The 20532-nt window shown below is 34.2% G+C and overlaps 1 protein-coding gene and 1 pseudogene across 1 annotated transcript in view; both read left to right on the plus strand.

Moving 5' to 3' along the window:
* The first annotated feature begins 2615 nt into the window (after positions 1-2615).
* Positions 2616-4331, plus strand: LOC105309135 (annotated as a pseudogene).
* Positions 3588-20532, plus strand: part of DCBLD2 (discoidin, CUB and LCCL domain containing 2) — a 70356-nt gene continuing 53411 nt past the window's right edge. Inside the window, exons 1-2 of the mRNA XM_011385222.2 lie at positions 3588-3654; positions 6745-6972. Of these exons, the coding sequence (XP_011383524.2) occupies positions 3588-3654; positions 6745-6972 (295 nt within the window). The remainder of the gene's footprint in view (positions 3655-6744; positions 6973-20532) is intronic.

Genomic DNA, 20532 nt, shown 5'->3' on the forward strand with positions numbered 1-20532 from the left:
AGGTTAAAAAAAAGAAAGGTAAATAGCATTCTCTAATGCAGGGGTCCCCAACCCCTGGGCCTTGGACCGCTACCTGTCTGTGGCCTGTTAGGAACTGGGCTGCACAGCAGGGTGAGTGGCAGGCAAGTGAAGCTTCACCTGTATTTGCAGCCGCTCCACCATGCTAGCATCACTATCTCAGTTCCACCTCAGATCATCAGGCATTAGATACTTATAGCACTGGTCCCTGGTGTCAAAAAGGTTGGGGTCTGCTGTTCTAATGACATATATCCCCTGGGTTTTGTGATTTTTTTTTTTCCCCAATAATACTCAGTTTTTTGGCAAAGAGAGATCATTTGTCCCAGGGCCGAAGGTTTGCCAGGCAGATACCCAAGGATGACACAGTGGCTAGGAAATGAAGGTACCAGAGTTAAGTGTAGTCGACACACTGGACATGAAGTCCAGGCTGAGTAATGAAAGAAATTAGGCCAGGACAAAATTAGTAGATGGGGAGAAAAGAAAGAAATCAAGTTCACCGAAAGTATGCCGTGGGTATAAGAGCTTAAAAGTCAGGAGACTGACCAGGAGAGTAAGATGTTTAAAATTGTTGAGATTTCAGAGGTGGAAGCAGTCTCCAGTAATGGTGAAAACAAAGTCCAGGTTATGGTCTTGAGAGTAACTGAAGTGAAGTAGAGGTCACTGGGCAGATTAGTAAGAATTTCTTTCGCATGGATTTATACTTTTCACAAGACACACTTGAAGCTTTAAAGTGGCTATAAATTTTCTAAACTAACAGGTCATTTTTCTTTTTCTTTAGTTAGATCGTGGCCAGATGCACAAGATCTACATATGGGCAAAAGCCTTTCTGGTCTTTTATGACCATAATAGTACCCTCAGACATTTATTGAGCACATTATTGTGGGTTAGGCCCTCCATGTTAGGTCTTTTCATACAGTATCTCATTTAATTCTTAGCCTATGTAGTTTGAGTTGTTAGTATCCCCATTTTTAAAAACTGCGGTTTAGCAATCATAACCTTCTTAAGGTCACAGTGAGTGGTAGGTAGGACCTTTAAATTCATTGTATGATGCTAGAGCCCATTTGCTTAACCTTATATTCTGAGTATGTGCTTAGTGGAAGTTGAAGAGGACTTATACATCTCACATTCCTTCATGTAATTCAGTTTTGTAAATTATCACACATGCAGAGATAAATTTGGGCTTAAAAAAGAATGAAGCTGAGAGCTATTTTTCTTTTTTTCCCTAAAAAATATCCAGTGACCCTCTTTTAGGCTCTAAATGAATATCCTTCTTATGCAGTATTTTTTTTAAAATGAGTGAAATTAAAAGTAGTACTTCGAACTATGTAAGATTTGTAGTGATGCAACTTTTAAAATTTTACAGTAATAGGACTGATATAGTGCTTCTGGTTTAAAAATTCAGTGCTAAATAATACATTGAAAATATTGTAGCCAAATGAACCTAGGATTAAGACTCACAGGTTATTCTTTTGAACACTTTTCTACTCTCTAAATGCCTTTTTTTTAGATGATTATAAGATATCACACATGTATTATAAGATATGACAGAAGTCACAATTAGAGGAAGTATAGTCGGACTCACTAGTTCAGTGATAATCCTTGAAAGTGCACTGGAAAAGTAAAAACCTTTCATAGTTTATAATAACCGTAATGAAAGTTATATTGTTTTACAGTATTGGCATATTTCTGCAAACTTCCTGCATTTGTTTGCTCTTGTTAAAGAAAGTATTTTTTAAAGTTGCACAGTGTTCATATTAATGTAATTTAACAATTAAGATAATTTATATTATTTAGTAATGTGACTAAAATACGGGGGGTGGCTGGAGGGTCAATTGAAATCAGTATCACAAATTTTATCAAAAAAAAAAAAAAACCCACTTGATTTGAAGTTTACAGCAGCCTAAGGTAAGCGTGTGTTCCTTGCGTTAATTCATTGTTATTTAAATATGTTTAATGTTCTTTCTGTTTTCTCTAAGGACAAATAGTAAAATAAATTCAGTTATTTTCCTGGAACAATATCAAAATTTGTATCTAGCTTAACACATCTGACCTTACGCTCTTCAGAGGAAATGAATGCATGTTTTATGAGTAATTCCCCAGATATATCTGCAGCCAAAGGAGCAGTGAGATCAAATTCCAGTATTTTTTCTCCACTGAAATAAAATTCGAAAATTACATTATCAGGCTTCTACCCTTTATGGTCAGTTATAGTCTAGGGGAGGAGCAGAAAGAGAAGTTGACTGATGGTGGTGATGACGGAGTTAGAGAAAGAGTTGGTGATGTTGGCATTGTTGATGAGAATATTTGGATTGCTCCTGTGATACTCATTTTGAAAGTTATATTTCCAGTCATAGTTGTGCTCTTTTTGTCAATTCTGCCTTATGAAATTGAGTAGAATAGTAGGCAATATAGGCTAGCCACAGATCATTGTTTCCAATATACAAATCTAAGAAAAATTGGGTACCATTACTCCTGACCCTATTTGTACCCTTTTCCCCCTAACATTAAGAGCTCTGGACCCAAAAAACAAATTATTGGAGGGCTGTAAACTAATAAAAAGGATTTTTTCCCTTTAACTTGAAAAATAAAGCATTCTATTTACTTGTTTTAAAAATTTGGAAGTTGGCCTTTCTGGTGGCTGTTCTCCCTCAGAGGAGGTACGTAGGGAGCAGGCATGACACCCAGCCAAAGTGGCATGATCCTGAAGCCCCACTTCCACAAGGGCTGGCAGTGGTGTGTGGCCACGTGGTTTAAGCAGCCGGCATGGAAGATCTGCAGACGCAAGGCCCAGCAAGCCAAAGCGCTCCACATCGTCCCACACCCGGACTCATCCGGCCCTTAGAGAGATACCCCACAGAGAGGTACCACACCAAAGTGTGAGCTGGCAGGGGCTTCAGCTTGGAGGCATTAAGGGTGGCCAGCATCCACAAGAAGGTGGCCCAGACCATTGGGATCTCAGTGGATCCGAGGAGGCGGAATAAGTCCACCGAGTCCCTGCAGGCTAACATGCAGCGCATGAAGGAGCACTGCATACCACTCCAAGCTCATCCTTTTCCCCAGGAAGCCCTCGGTCCCCAAGAAGGGAGACAGCTCTGCTAAAGAACTCAAATTGGCTACCCAGCTGACAGGACCAGTCATGCCCATACAGAATGCTACAAGAAGGAGAAAGCCATGGTTATCACAGAGGAAGAGAACTTCAAGGCATCTGCCAGTCTTTGCATGGCCTGTGCCAATGCCAGGATTCTTGGCAAAGAAGCAGCAGAATGGGATGTTGAAAAGAAAAACAATTGGGAAGTGGGAACATAAAACTCTTTAGTATAACTGTTGACCTTTGAGGGTCAACTATTCCTTGGGTTGTACCCACAACGAGCAAAACAGTCACCTTTTGGGCCAAATGAACCTCAGCCAAGAGCTAACCCAGATCTGTCTGAAATTGCCTGCCCTTTGGGCTTCTCAGCTTCAGCACTGTTGACATTTAGGATGGATCAGTCTTTTTTTCTGGCGGGGGGGAGGGGCTGTCCTGTACATTGCAAGATATTTTAGCAGCATTCCTGGTCTCTACTCACTAGATGCTAGTAGCACCCATCCCCTCCAGTGTAACAGCCAAAAATGTCTCCAGACATTTTCATATGGGAGGTAAAAATCACTTCTGTGGGGACCTTCCCCCCAGTTAGAACCATCGCTCCGAGAGTATTAGGTGCTTTGTTGATAAAGAGTACCGTCTGGATTTTAGTTTTACTTTAAAATATTTTGTTATATTTTAAGTGTTTTGTTGTAGAGTAGACTTTAAAGAACTGTAAAAATAAACTGGGGGCACATTTTCTAATTTGGGGGTAAAATTGAGGACAGGGTCTTTCTTTGAGAATTCAACATTATATCCTTTGGATCCCTAGTACAGTGTTTTCGAGACTGCAGAGGGGGACCCTTTAGTGAATTAGGAATATATGTGCAAGAGTGTATAGGGTTACAGTGTAAAATGTATTTCTTTGCAATATCAGGAAAACATTCAAAAACTGCCGGCCTAGTTAGTATGTATACGCCCAACTTCCCTTTTCAAACTGGAATATTCTAAATATATACTTCACAGCAGTAGGCATTTGGCCAGACCAACTAAGCAATTTATCTAGTCAGGTTAAACTTATCAGATAGCCTTTGAAAGATGAAACATTCAAACTTGTTCATTGCAGTAGATTTGAGACTTTCTTTTAATTTTGGTTTCTGGTGCGTATCTTGTTTTCAAGAGGAGGAAGCTCTGAACTCCATCACATATTTTAGAACATTCTTGGCACATTACTTGTGGACTGTTCGTGCCCTCCCCCTACACAAGATGCTGGAAAAAGACAGCTCCATTTTAATTGTTTTTTTTCATCATCATGCACACAAAAGTCCTGTTTTTCATCAGGTAGAATTATTGCATTAACTTTTGTAGAAATTATGCTTTATGGAGGAAAGGACAAGGAACATTTTGTGTATATATTGACACTCCTACAAAGATATGAACATAAAGACATCTAAAAATTACTCCTAACACTCTACTTGCACTCCTTCTGTAAAGTTCATTTTAAAATCACAATGTTAAGTAAAATAGTAGAGAAATGCATTAAACACAACAATCTGCCATTACCGAGTAATGAATTCAGCTGTTATTAGGAAATCCTTGGCTTCTTGAAATCTATCAACACATCAGTCACTTAAAAATCTGCCTTACTTTCTATTTACTAAAGAAAATACATTTATACTTTGAGTTATTTCATTTATTCAGTGGCTGCCTTTAAAAGATTGAAACACTTCCAGAAAGCAGGTTTTTATCTTTTCAATAGCAAGAGAACATTTCAGGCTAGTTTCATAATGTTAGAAACTCTGTCTCAGAATAGTTGTTTTTTCTCTAAAGAAAAATGTTAATGATTGTTCAAATGTTATTTAATTAGAATTCACTTATTTTCACAGTGGAGGTTTTTATATCTCTGTGTTTTCAATTTAGATGAGATACACCAGAGATATTCAAGGTATTTTCATGGTAGTTTCAGGGAAAATATGTGGTGGTTTTTTTGCCTCTGAGTCTTATTCCATTCTAAGTTTTATATTTGCAAAAGATCAACAGGTATATAACAAGAATTTACATTTTTTTAAAACTTATTCCATTCTAAGTTTTATATTTGCAAAAGATCAACGGATATATAACAAGAATTTACATTTTTTTTTATAGTATGTGTATATATTATGTTATTGAGCAGCTATGCTTATTCTTATATGGGAGATAAAAGCAGGTGTAGAAGATAGGTAGTTTAATGTTGCTTAAAAACTAAGCTTTATATGACATTTGTTTAGGAAGCCAGATTACTAGTACTAACCTTTAAAAATAGATTAAGTAACAATACTAAGTATGGATTTGAGAATAAAATTTCATTTCTTTATCAACAAAGGATATGAAGTATTATCAGAATCTAGGTACAGCGTTGTTCCTTCATTAAAGTTAGTTTTGAGACTAGTTTGAAATTATTTTTTCATAAGTTAATGTACAGTTTCCTTATTCATCGCATTAGTAACATTTATTCTCCAACTACTACTTGCTAGATACTACATTAAGTTCTTATTTATAGACCTTTAAAGCTTTCATCTGTTCTAATACGATATCAACACTACATTGTTCTTAAAGATAATAAATCAAGATAATAGAAAATTCTATTACAGACATCTGTATCCATCATAAGGTTAAAACCCAGCAGTGTCATTTTCAATATAGTTTTTTTGTGTAAGTACTGAACTGTTCCAAAAAGTGATTATAAATAGCTCTTTTGAAGGAGAAAACACTATCATTTTAAAAGGATGAATTCATCTCTCCATTAGAGATTTTTTTGAAATCCATCATTAAGGAATGCTAAATGGTACAGTTGAAACAGCAGCTGAAACTTCTTTATCAATATAACATGCCTCCTGCTCAGTAAAATAACATTTTATAATAAAGAGAAGGGTGCAAATATAAACAATATGTTAAGTTACCTGGGTTTCCATATCCAGTTGCTGAAGAAATTTCTGAAGCAAATAATGCTGCTACCAAGATTCGAAGGTTATTTTTCCTAATCTTTAATAAGCCGTTAAACTATTACATTTTTTTTATTCTATAGGGAAAAATGAGACTCTCGGAGAGAGATTACCCAGTAGTAAAATTTCAGTAGAATAGAAAATTAAACTTTATTAAATATTGTTTTAATACCTTCGAAAAGGAATGCCTTGCAGTGTGTAATGTGGTTAATAATTGTATAGTCTTTATATTGTTTTTAGAAATTCAATTTCTCAGATTTTAGAAGAGGTTCAAGATATTTGTAAATAAATGGATGAAGCTTATCACATACTTTTGTTTTTATAGTTTACATTTACTTTAAAGCAGTTACTATGAATTGCTACTCTTAAACATTGGAATTATCTGTATTTATTGCCAAGTTATGTTTACTTTTAATCTAATTCAGATCGGAAGGTTCTTTGAACTCACAAATTGGTAAAGATAATCATTGATTATTTTAACCTAACTTGGCTTCACTTGGCTCCTGTGCATAGATGTACTAAGAACTGTCATCTGTTTTATCTTGTGTAAGGAAGAGTATTGGTGATATAAAATATCTAGAATCATACATATTTTTAAATCTTCACAAAAAATCCTAATTATTTATAGTATAAGTTAAAGATGTAAGAATAATTTATTGTTCTTTTTAACTTTTTTTTTAATAGGTGATGGATGTGGACACACCGTACTAGGCCCTGAAAGTGGAACTCTTACGTCCATAAACTACCCACAGACCTATCCCAACAGCACCGTTTGCGAATGGGAGATCCGGGTAAAGATGGGAGAGAGATTGCGCATCAAATTTGGTGACTTCGACATCGAAGATTCTGATTCATGCCATTTTAACTACTTGAGAATTTATAATGGAATTGGAGTTAGCAGAACTGAAATAGGTAGGAAATTTTCTTGTAAAAAAGCACATGTAATACATCATTGCCCTGAGTTTTAAAACTAAAGCAATTTTTGGTACTTAACTTTGTATAACTACATTGTGTAGGTTGGCAAATTATTGAAAACGTAAAAATCTAAAATTTGAATCTTCTTTTGGGAAGAGAAGGTTCTTGCCTGTCTATTTACTTTTCTGATAAGCCTGCGTTTGGTACCTTTGCAACAAAATGCCACTCTACGACTTCTAAGAAGAAGGAAGTTATTTCATTTTTTTTGTTGTTTTTCTTTGATCATTTTATTTGCAGTTGAAGAAAACAAATATAATTCATGCTTAGGAGACAGTATATCATGGTGATTAACGGTGTGGGTTTTGAATCCAGACTTCCTGGTATTAAATTCTTACTCTGCTGTTAGCTTATTATGTGACCTTGGGCAAGTTACCTGACTTCTCTGTTTTCTCACTTTAAAATAGGAAATGAACTAGTACATGTAAAGTGCTTAGAACAGTACCTGACACATAATAAATGCTTTGTAAATATTAGCTGCTATTGTTGTTCTTAGCTAAGAGCAGTGGTTCTCAATTATGGCTGCGTATTAAAGTTACCTGGAAAGACTTCTCAATAATGCTATTTACCTGGTCCCGATTTTAGACCCATTGGGACCCACACCTCAGTATTCCAAATGCTTCCCAGTATAATATACCTTGTAGTCAAGTTGAGAACCTTTGGCTTAAAGATCAGTACTTTTAATCAAGAAAGGTGGAAAAATTTGTAAGGCTGTTTTGGTGAACTAACATCATAAAAAACTCTTGAATTCTCTGTGCATTTATTTGAAACATTTATTGGTACAGTGTGTAAAATGTCTTTTAGGACTGTAATTGGAACCCAGTATCTTGTTCTTCAAGCATCATGTTTACTCTCTGGCCTCCTCTCCATCTCTGGTCAAATCCTTCATCTCTATTTTTTGGCTCCTTATCTATGGGAGGTAAAATTCCTGGCCTGCTTCCCTGGCTGCTGATTGATAACCTCTGTTGTCTCTCAGTCAACTCTTGATTAACTTGGTAGCTTGATTACATGCACATTGCTGTCAATATAGGTCTTGGATAAGCTTTTAGGAACTCAGATTACCTAAGGATCTAGAAAACACTATGACACTAATATAAGACAAGTTTATATTAAATGTCTCCTGAGGTGATGCAGTAGGGAGTAAACAGTACCACCTGAGCAGTCGTATAGCAACAATGAAGAAAAGTAAACCACAATCTGACCAAGCCCTTAGAAGTTTACAGGAAATAAAGGAGCTAGAGAAACATGTTATATCTACCGTAGACTATACAGGCATACCTCATCTTACTGTACTTCACAAATGTTGCATTTTTTACAAAATAAAGGCAAGACTCTCCACCAGCAAAAAGATTACAACTCACTTTGGTGTGATACGCGCTTTATTGCAGTGGTGGAACCGAACCTGCAATATCTCCAAGGTATGCCTTTTTATAAATGACATTTTAAAATAAGAAAGGGGAGGAAGTAAAGAAAACTGTCGTACATTAAGAGATACATCTTCCAAAAGTGAAGTGGGACCTTGTTTGGATCTTGATTCAAGCTAACTAAATGCAAGAAAACATTTTAAGATAGACAAATTCTAAGAGGAATTGACATTCAGTGCTAGTTGAGAGTGACTGTTTTTTGCTGGGGTAATGTTATAATCTTTTTAAGATCTAATTTTTTAGACATAGTCTGTTGCCAGAGAGGTTGAGTGACATAGGAAAAATTTGAGCACAGGTTTTAAATTGCTCACTGGATTCTCATCACAGCTCCAGGACTTACTTGTTGAGAGTCCTTTCTCCAAGTCATTGGCCCTGCCCAGACTTCAAAGTCATCATCTATACTGCAGGAAGATTAAACGAAATGATATTTTGCAGTAGTAGGGGTATAGTACGTATACAGTAAACCTCAGCTTTTCCTTATTTCCATTGTTTTTGTTTTTCCTTATTCTCTCTTCACCTTGGTGAGTGGAAAGCAGCAGAAAAGTCAAGAAGACTGATGGTTCCTGTTGGATTTTAGCTTGGCTCCCCCATTACCATCTACCATATACCCATGGTCCTCCACTTGGGTATCAGTCTGTGGTTAGTGCTGGAAAGGTAACTATCTTGACATCACAGAGAAATGAAGATCATTCAGGAATAGTTGTTTAATGTTCTGGTTAAGGTAGATTTGCAGAGAAATTACAGGATAGAAACAAATACATTGCAGGCGTCAAGATTCTGGTGATAATGGTAATGAATCCTCTTTTCCCTCTTTTCCGTGACATCTTTCTCAGTGCACCTTCCAAAATGAGGGCCCAGTGAGCTGCATTTCCCTATAAAAATAGTTAACTATTTTGGTATTAAGCTTAGATTTTTGTGGGGTTTTTTTTTGTCTATAACTGTTGATTTTCCTAGGGATTTTTTTTCTTGAAAATGATATGGAATTTTCAAGAAAAGAAAAAAAAAATGGTTTCTCAAGGAATCATTTTTTTTTAAATCAAATTCATTAGAATGTGTTTTAACTGATAAAGCCCTTATAGTTTACTTGGCAGTTGGACAGTTATTTTCTGTTCTCTTAGGGTAATAATGTGTAAAATTACTTAAATAAGTGAATTTATTATGATTTTATGTAACTGCATTATAAATTGCTGAACTTTCTATACATCTTTGTGAAATTAACTCAGTGGTACTCATTTCACTGACAGACAGGACATGTTTAATGAGTTAAGATTGGCTCTCTAGATCTGAATTATGTCCCTTTTTTTAGGCAGATTGAAATGAGAATATTCCATTGTGCCTTCAATTTTACTTTTCCTTTTTGATTTTTCTTTAATTTTGGGTGTCTGAGACATAGTAGTTGCTCTGTAAAGATGGAAATTGAAGTAAAAAAATTTATTCACCTTTAATCTTAACTTTTTCTATACATATACAAATACATATTTTCAAACTACTGTGCAACATGTTTTTTCTTAATATTTAGACATTTTCATATTGGTCCATTAGACATCTACTAGCATTATTTTCCTGTGGATATTGTTGATAATTAGTCCAAAGGTGAAATTTAAAAATATTAAAAAGAAAAGGCTTTGCTTGTTTGTAACCTTTCCTTACTCTGTATATTCATGTATTTTGCTTAAAATTTCATTTTAAATGAACTTTTGGGGGACAAAGGAAGATTGTAGGTGGATCACTGAAAAAGAAGCTAAATATCTTAAAGCCTAGTAAGTACTAAAGGAAACTGCATTTTACAGAAGAAATATAAAAGTTTTTGTGTCTCTGTATTCAGATTTTTATATTTAAAGATACATATATGTATATAGTATCTTATAGTTTCATTTAAAGTAACTTTTAAAGTTATGCTGTTAAATCCTTAGATGACATTTACAAAAAGGAAAACTGAGGTCCTTATTTCATAAATGATTCTGTGTCTCTCACATTTTCAGTTTTTCTTTCTGTATTGTTTATCTTATCTAGGTAACATGCTAGGTCTTCTGCCTATTCTAGGAAAAAAATCAATTTTCTTTTTACTACCAAACCTCTTTAAAAATCTGCAGTGGTGATATTACATGCTTAACAATGATAGTGATTGCTAAGATTTTTTGAATTCTTATTCCGTAGGGGCTTAGGCTAATAATGAAAATAACCATGCATGCAGTACTTGCTGGGTATGTGTCAGGTACTGTGTAAATCGCTTATATCAGTTAACTTATTTAGTCTTCATACAAACCCTCGAGATAGATACTTTCATCATCCCCATTTACTGATGGGAAAATTGAGGCACAGAGAGGTTAAATAACTCATCCAAGGTCATACAGCTAGTAATTGGTAAGTGGGATTCAAACCTACACAGTCTGTCTCTGGAATTGGTGTCTCTTAGTACAAGCTTTTGACAATGGTATTCTGCAAGAATCCTATACATTATTTCCATAAAACAGATAAACAGAAGATCAGAGAAGCAACTTGCCCAAAGTCATGTAGGGAGAGGCGAGACTTGAACTGAGGTCTAGCTAATAGCAAAGTCCACAGTCTCAACCACTAGGCTAAAGCCTCATAGAATAGGAGATACCAGCTATTACTCCTTACTCTTACTATATGACTTTTGAAACTAGCAACTTTTTAGTATACATTAACTTTTTTCTTTTAGCTACTTATTTTGACATAATTTCAGACTTAATAGAAAAATTGCAAGAACGGGATTAATAATACGCATATCCTTTCATCCATATGTTCTAAATGTTACCATTTCCTCCATATTTATCTGCCTTCCACACACCATACACATTTTTTTCTAAACTGTTTGACAGTAAGTTTCAGACATGTTGTCACATACCCCTATATACTAAAAGTGTTTATTCTCTAGAAGTTTAGGACATTCCCTTTACTTACCACACAATAGTTTTAAAAATAGAGGAAATTAATATTAATGTAGTACTAACCTACATACCTTACTCTAATTTCTCCCATTGTCCAAATAATGCCCTTTATAGGAAGATAAATTCTCAGATTATGTATTGCATTCAGTTGCCACATCTTACTAGTCTCCATTACTTTGGAGATAGAAGGAGAGGACAGTTTCTTATTGTCCTTGTAGTTCATGATGTTCATGATGTTGACATTTTTGAAGTTTATGGGCCAGTTATTTTGTTGGAAATTTGTAATTTGATTTGCCTGATGTTTCCTCATGATTAGCTTCAGGTTACAGACTTTTGGCGGGAAAGCCCCCAGAAGTGATGTGCTCAGTGCATGGTATCAGGAGGCACACAATGTTTATTTGTCCCATTACTGGTGACATTAATGTTGATCTCTTGGCTAAGGTGATATCTCCCAGATTTCTACACTGTAGCAATGTTATCCCTTCATAATCAATACATATCTTATGGGAAGACTCTTTGAAATGATGTAAATACCCTGTTACTCATCAAACTTGCACCCACTAGTTTTAGCATCCATTAATGATTCTTGTCCGAGTCAGTTATGATAATTGTCAAGTGGTGATTTTCTAATTTCATCATTCCTTTTATTTTTATTAGTTTTTTCCTACTGAAAGGGTGAGCTTTTTCTTCTCACATTTATTTGTTTATATCAGTGTGGACTCACAGATTCTTATGTTAGTCCATGGTATTTAATCCTTTACTTACCATTATTTTGATGCTAAGATTGTCCCAAATTTCCAGTGGTAGCCTCTTCAAGCTAGCTCCTGTGTTCTTTTATGATGTCCTCATCATTCTTTGAGTACTCCCTTCTGGTCTGGCACAGGACGTTCTCAATTTATCTTGTACTTGCCTTGCCCCAGCCCTGAAATCAGTCATTTCTTCAAGGCACCCTGGTTCTTTTTAAGTGGAAAACATTATTAGGAATCAATATCTGATCTTTAAGTTTAGACCAGTGGGCTGCCATGTTCTTTCAGCAGATGGATTTAGTAAATAGGTATATGTATATACATACTTATTTATACAGGTACACACATGTCTTTTATATTTACTATTTATTAGAAGGCATGAGTTAATACCGATAACTTTAATCCTAATCCAACATCACAGGGTTCATTCTGTCCCTTCCCTTTTCATATTGGAAATCACTCTGACATCGAGATAACTAGATCCTGTTATCTACAGAACAGTTACTTATTTTATCATCGAGTGCTATGATACGCAGAAAATAGTTTCAGAATTGCTAACCTATGCTTCGAAATCAAAGAAGCTTGCCACCTAGAATTCATATTTGTTTAGTCTTAACCTGAGGAAACATAGTTTAAATGTCATGTTCAAACTTGCCTAGGCTAGTTTTCCTCCTCCACCTCCTGCTCTCCAATGTAGTTATGTTATCCATTTGTAATAAGGTTTGGTTCATTTACTTCTGTTCATATTCCATTTTAGGTTATTTTTCTCTGTTCATTTTCTTTTTCTTTTGTTGACTCTGTGAAATATTAACATCTTTCTCAAAGTTTAAAACTATACAAAAAGATGGTCATGTTCCTCCTCAGTACACTCCATTTTATCTTCTTCTCACCTCCTCCAACCCCTTGTAGCTAACCAATTACATTAGTCTTTGTTTTTTCTTTTCTACATTCCTTTTTTGTACAAATATAAATATATTTTCTTATTTCCCCTTCTTATACAAAATCTTAACTATTGATACTCTTTTCTCCTTCCTTCCTCTTCCCCTCCAACAATGTATCTATTAGAAATCAGTCCACATCAGATCATCCTCATTCTTTTCACTACTATGTAGAACTCCAGAGAAGAGATGTACTACAGTTTATTTAACCATTCTTTTATGTATGGGTATATGGATTGCTTCCAATATTTTACCATTACAAATGAATCTGTGGTAAATAACTTTACACATATGTGTTTTTGTATTCTTATAAATGTATCTTCAGAGTAAATTCCTGAAGTACAATTACTGGTTCAGAAGGTAAATTATATATAGCTTTGTTAGATACTGCCAGATTCCCCTATAAAAGCGTTGTGCCAGTTTGCATTTCTACCAACAATGCATTAAAATGCCTATTTCTCACAGCCTTGCCAGCACGGTATGTTGCCATGTTTTGCCAAGTGATAGGTAGGAAATGTTATCCCAGTATAGCCGTATTTCTCTTACTATGAGTGAGGTTGAACTTTTTTGTTTAATATGTTAAAGGTTCTTTTTTTTATTTTTTATTTTCCCCCTAATCTCTTTGTTCATGTCATTTGCCCATTTTTCTGTCAAGTTTTTTTGGTCTTTTTTTCTCTCATGTATTAAGAATTCCCTTATTGTCTTTTAGGAATATTAGCCTCTATGTGATCTGTGCTGCAAACAATTTCGTATAGTTTGTCTCCTAGTGTTTTGACTTTATGGAGCTTTTTATAGTGGATTTTTTTGCCATGCAAACTTTTGTAAATGTAGTAAATTTATTAGTCTTTTATTATATCTGGATTCTGAGTCACAAATGGAAATTGGAAAGCTTTTTCCTACATCCTAAAGATAAATTTACTTGTATTTTCTTTTAGTACATTTATGTGCTATATTTAGGTCCCTGGTCCATTTGGGGGTATTCTTTTCTATGGTATAAAGTGTAGATCTAATTGTGTCTTTTCTAGAAGACTAGTCACTTGTCCTAGCATCATGCATGTAAAGCTGATCTTCACCCCAATGGTTTGAGATTCTACCTTTATCATATACTCAAGTTCTGTATGTACTTGGATCTATTTCTAGACTTTCTGTTGCATTCCACAGATCTATCCATGTATCAGAACTTCACAGTTTTAATTATAGAAGTTTTATAGTTACCAGTTACTGATTATATGAGGACTATTGATTATCTGAGGACTATTAATTTCTGTGGGTTGATGTTATTTCTTGCTGCTTTTCTGAATTATTTTTGTTTGAATTAGTTTTATTATTCACTTCTAGAGATTTCCAGGTACACAGTCACATCTGCAAAAAGAGATAGTTTTATCCCTCCTATTCCAATTCTTAACACCTGTGATTGATTTCTCTTATCTAATTATATTGGCTAATACCATCAGTGAGTACTTAACAGCAGTGGATAGAATGGCACCCTTTCCTTGTTCTTGATTTTGGTGGAAATGTTAAGAAAGTGTCTTAGCTCAGGCTGCCATAACAAAATACCATAGACTGGATAGCTTACCAGCGGTCACCAACCATTTTGGCACCAGAGACCGATGCGCCTATGAGAAGAATCTAATCCCTGATGATCTGAGGTGGAGCTGAGGTGGTGATATTAGTGCTGGGGAGCAGCTCCCAGTACAGATGAAGCTTCACTCACTGGCCCACCGCATACCTGCTATGCGGCCCAGTTCCTAACAGGCCATGGACCAGTACCAGTCCACAGCCCAGGATTTGAGGACCCCTGGCTTAAACAATATAAATTTATTTTTTCACAGTTCTAGAGGCTAGAAGTTTCAGATCCAGGTGCCAGAGTCAGTTCCTGATGACAGTTCTCTTCCTGGCTTGTAGACAGACAATAAAGTCATAAGATTCTATTTTGCAGACATCACTGCAAATAAATTTGAAAACCTCGATGAAATAGGTAATTTATCAGGCAAATACAGTTTACTAAAATTGAACTCATTAGAGTTAGAAATGAATTTAGCTAGGAATTTAATGCATTTACATTCACTTTTATTGATAAAAGTGAGACTATGGAGTTTACTTTAATCACATCTTTAAGATTGATGTATCATAGACCAATTTATAGTTTTATCATGGTTTTTTAGGAATTCTATAATTTTGGTTTGTATTTCCCTTTTACCCCAATGTTATCTATTAATTGGGTAAATAATAGATTTATTTCTAATCGGAAGTTATTGCTAATAATTTTTAAGTTTTGTTATTAATAATTTTTAGTTTTATTGTCAGAAAACATTGTAATATTTCTCTTTTTTTAACTGTATTTGTAACACTCATAAATTGTATACTTAAAATTAACTTTATTGAATTATAGTTAAGAGACTATTGACCTAGATATTGAGTGCATTTGTTTTTAACTTTAAACAATCAACTCCAGGTCAGTCATTTTTTCAAGTCAGTTTCCATATTTCAAAAGATAATTGAAGACTTCAGATCACATACTCATAAGCTGAATAATTGCTATTAACAAGTTCCTGCTACTAAAGTCTGGATCAATGGCAGAGTTATTCATATTAACAAAATTTGTTGATGCAGCAGTTTCCTTTTGTTAAGTACTATCTTTAAAACGAAAACACCCCATCAGCTCACGGCAAAATGCCTTTTCTAACTCAGAATACAAGCAGTAGATATTTAATAGCTTTTGAAATGTTTAATTCTTTACAGAGTAAACTGTATAAATTGCAGGACATTAGATTTTAAGCTTTTATTGACCAACTGTACACTGTGAGATCTAAATGTTAGCAGTAACACTTTCCATTGTAGCTTCTCAAGAGACCGACCACTAAATATTTCAGGAAAAAAAGGTAAAACATAAGTTAATCTTAGATTTTATTTTATTAAATATTAGAATTACAACCACAACTATAGCAATAGAGCATTATTTGATATGTATTATCTGCACTTATAAACTACTACAATCTTTTTTTTTTTTTTTAAACAAGAGTTGGTAATCCACTCATCAGTTCTTGACTGTATCACCCAAGGTCTGCCTGGTGTCCCCTTAGGCTCCCCTAGGACCAGAGGAAATGCATTTTTAAAATGTCATAAAGAGGCTCATATCTTCTCAGAACACAGTTTCATTTTATTTTGTTATTTTTCCCATCCTCGTAACCCCTCCCCTGTAGTAACCATCAGTATGTTCTCCATATCTATGAGTCCGTTTCCGTTTTTATTTTAGAGTGAAATCATGCGGTATTTGTCTTTCTCTTTCTGACTTATTTCACTTAACCATAATACCCTCTATGTCTATTGTGATGTAGCAGATGGTAAGATTTCATTCTTTTTTATTGCTGAGTACTACCCCATTGTGTGTGTACACACCACATCTTCTTTATCCATTCATCCACTGATGGACATCTAGGTTGCTTGCATATCTTGGCTATTATTAGTAACGGTACAGTGAACAAAAGGATGCATATGACTTTTTGAGTTGGTGTTTTTGTTTTTTCCAGATACATACCCAGAAGTGGAATTGGTGGATCTTATTGCTACTTTATTTTTAATATTTTGAAAAATATCCATGCTGTTTTCCTCAGTGGCTGCATTAATTTACAGTCTCACCAACAGCATGAGTGTTCCCTTTTCTCCACATCCTCACCAGCACTTGTCAATTTATTGATGATAGCCATTCTGATGTGTATGAGGTGATATCCCATCGTGGTTCTAATTTTTATTTCCCTGATGATTAGTGATTTTAAACATCTTTTCATTTATCTCTTGGCCATCTGTATGTCCTCCTTGGAGAAATGTCTTTAGGTCTTCCCATTTTTTAAATGGATTGTTTGTTTTCTGTGTTAAGTTGTATGAGTTCTTTAAATATTTTGGATATTAACCTGTTATCGGATATACGATTGGTGAATATCTCCTCTCATTCAATAGGTTGTCTTCATTTTGTTGGTTTCCTTCACTGAGCAAAAACTTTTTAGTGTAGTCTCATTTGTTTATTTTTTCTTTTGTTGCCCTTTCTCAAGGAGACATATCCAAAAAGAGATTGCTGAGAGTAACGTCAAAGAGTTTACTGTCTTATGTTTTCTTCTAGGGGTTTTATGGTTTCAGGTCTTACATTTAAGATTTTAATCTATTTTGAGTTAATTTTTGCATATGATATAAAAAAATGGTCCAATTCATTTTTTTTTTTTTTGCATGTTATCTGTTTAGTTTTTCGGACACCACTTACTGAAGAGACTGTTTTTACCCCATTGTGTATCCTTGCCTCCTTTGTCATAGATTAATTGATCATATAATGGGGATTTATTTCTGGGCTTTCTGTCCCATTGATCTGTATATCTTTTTATGCCAGCACTCTACAATTTTGATTATTGTTACTTTATAGTATACTTTGGTATCAGGGAGCATGATACCTTCCACTTTGATTTTTCTCAAGATTTCTTTGGCTATTCAGTGTCTTTTGTATATATAAATTTTAGGATTATTCTAATTCTGAGAAGAATGCTGCTGATATTTTAATAGGGATTGTATCAGACCTTTATGTCTTTTAGGTAGTAAGGACATTTTAACAGTATTAATCTCTCCAGTCCATGAGCAAGATAATATCCTTCCATTTATTTGTATCTTCTTCAGTTTCTTTCTTAAGCATCAGTTTTCAGAATACAGGTCTTGTCACCTCTTAGGTTAAATTTATTTCTAGGTATTTTGTGCTTTTTGATGCAGTTGTAAATGGGATTGTTTTGTTTTCTTAATTTCTCCTTCTGAGTATTTGTTATTGGCATGTAGAAACTCCACAGATTTCTGCATATTGATTATGTATGCTGCAATTTTACTGAATTCATTTATTCTTAATAGTTATTTTGATGGAGTCTTTAGGGCTTTATATATATAGCATCTTGTCTTTTGCAAATAATGAGCGTTTTACTTCTTCCTTTCTGCTTTGGATGCCTTTTATTTCTTTTTCTTGTCTAAGTGCTGTGGCTAGGACTTCCAATACTGTGTTGAATAGAAGTGATATGGGTGGGGGGGATCTTTGTCTTGTTCCCGATCTTAGAGGAAAGGTTTTCAGCTTTTCTCCATTGACTATGATATTAGCTGTGGGTTTGTCATATGTACCCTTTACTATGTTCAGATATGTTTCTTTTATACCCACTTTGAGGTTATTTTTTTAATCATAAAAGGGTTTCGTGTTTTGTCAGATGCCTTTTTTGCATCTATTGAGATGATTATATGGTTTTTAACCATATCACATTAATTGATTTACAGATGTTGAACCATCCTTGCATTCCTGGGATGAATCCCCCTTGGTCATGGTGTATAATCCTTTCAATGTATTGTTGAATTTAGTTTGCTAATGTTTTGTGGAGAATTTTTGCTTCAGTATTCATCAAGGATATCATAACATCTTTGTCTGGTTTGGTATCAGGGTAATGCTTGCACCATAGAACGAGTTTGGAAGCATTTCTTCCACTTCAGTTTTTACAATAGTTTAAGAAGAACATATATTCTTTGAGTGTTTGATAGAATTCACCTGTGAAGCTGTCTGGTCCTGGACCTTTATTTGTTGGGGAAAATTTCTACTTTATGGAATTTGCTGATATTCTCTTTATAACCTAATATATAATCATTTTTGTGAATGTCCCATGTATGTGTGAGAATGTTTATTCTCTAATATTGAGATGTAAAGTTTGATATACATCCAAAAGATCTCTTATGGATTATAATTTTTAGGTTTTCCATATCCTTATTTTTATTCACTTGATCTCATTACTGTGTTTTGTTTTGTTTTTTTTTATTTCTGCATCTCTTTGGGATTTTGCTTTTATAAAGGAGGTTGCAGTGTTACTGTATAGATATTCATCATTTTAATATCTCCAATGTAAATTGTGACTTCTAGCATTAGAAAATTCCTCTTTGATAAGTTTGGTACTTTTTAATTTGAATTCTCCTTTGTCTGGCATCAAGATATCTCACACACACACACACACACACCCCAACAACCTGCACATACCTTCCTTATTTCTTATTGTTTTCATTTGCCTCATGTACCTGTCATTGCCCTTTATTTTTAGCTTTTCCGAATCATTTTGTTTTGGGTGTGTTTCTCATATATAGCGTAGTTTGGGGTCTTATTTTATGAGCCAGATATTAAATCTTTTTTTAAAAAAATAGCTGAGTTCATTCCATTTGTATTTATTTATAAAACTGAAATTTTTCTCATTTCTATTTTTATAATCATATATGTTATATTTGCTGTCTTATTTAACATTGTTTTCACCTACTTTTTAAGCTTCTTTGGCTCTGTTCTAAGTGTTACCTTTCAATTTATACCTTTTTAACTGTCTGTAGTTCCTGTTGTCTCAATCTTTTACTGTTTTGTTAATTTTTAATGGTGTCCTTTAACTCCTACCAATTGCATGTAACTCCAGCCTATTGTTCATATAACATTCAGCAAACTGTTCTACTTTTCTTTTCTCTCTTCTTTCCCCATTTTTACCTGTCAGAATATAAATGTCATTTTATAACATCTTATTCTTCAACCCATGTCTAACTTTTCTAAATCTACAATGAAACATAACAAATGCTCACTGTCAGTCTTTGCTCAAATTCTCTCAGTCATACTTGAGTGGATGAAGTTCAACTTTGGATAGATTGATTCCTTAAGAAGGGTTTATGAATGAAGAATTCGTAATTTAAAATTGCTGATTTTTATTTTTTATGACCTTGAGACTTGAGGGACAGCTTGAATTTATATATGTCTTTGATTCACATTTTTTTTGTTTTTAAAAAAATACTCTTCCACTATTACTGTGCTTTTTATTTTTTATTTTTTATTTTTTTGAGGAGTCTTATACCAGTTGAATTCTCTTGCCCCTAAAGGTATTTGGTCTTTTATAGAGTTTGTGATAATTCTTTATTTCCCTTGAAATTTTAGTGATTTACAAGGATATGTGTGGAAGTTGATTATTGTGGGTTAGTTTCCATTGGTATCTAATGAGCTCTTTCAATATGTAGATTCAGATCTTTTATTTCAAGAAAGTTTTCTTGGAATATGGTTTTAATATTATTGCTGTTCCATTATCTTGTACATCTTTTTTAGACACATTAATGATTAGAAAATTGGATCTTCTTTACCATTTCAACCACATTCATTTCAGCTACATTCTCGCTGATCCTTTTATATTTTTGTTCTCTTTATATTTTCTTTTTTTAATTCACATGCCATGCTTTATGTCTTCATTTTAAAACTAGATTTGATAAATGTGCTCATATTTATAAGGAACAGAAGGCAAAGTGCTGGATAAAAGAGATGGGCTTTAAAATTGAAGCCAGGGTAGGGGAAACTGCAATTGAGAAAATGAAGATTTTTTAAAATTTTTTTCAGCTACAATTGATATGTAATACTATATTAATTTCAGGTGTACAACATAGTGGTTAGACATTTCTATAACTT

This window comes from Pteropus vampyrus, unplaced genomic scaffold (assembly GCF_000151845.1).
Source record: "Pteropus vampyrus isolate Shadow unplaced genomic scaffold, Pvam_2.0 Scaffold674, whole genome shotgun sequence".
Classification (NCBI taxonomy): Eukaryota; Metazoa; Chordata; class Mammalia; order Chiroptera; family Pteropodidae; genus Pteropus; species Pteropus vampyrus.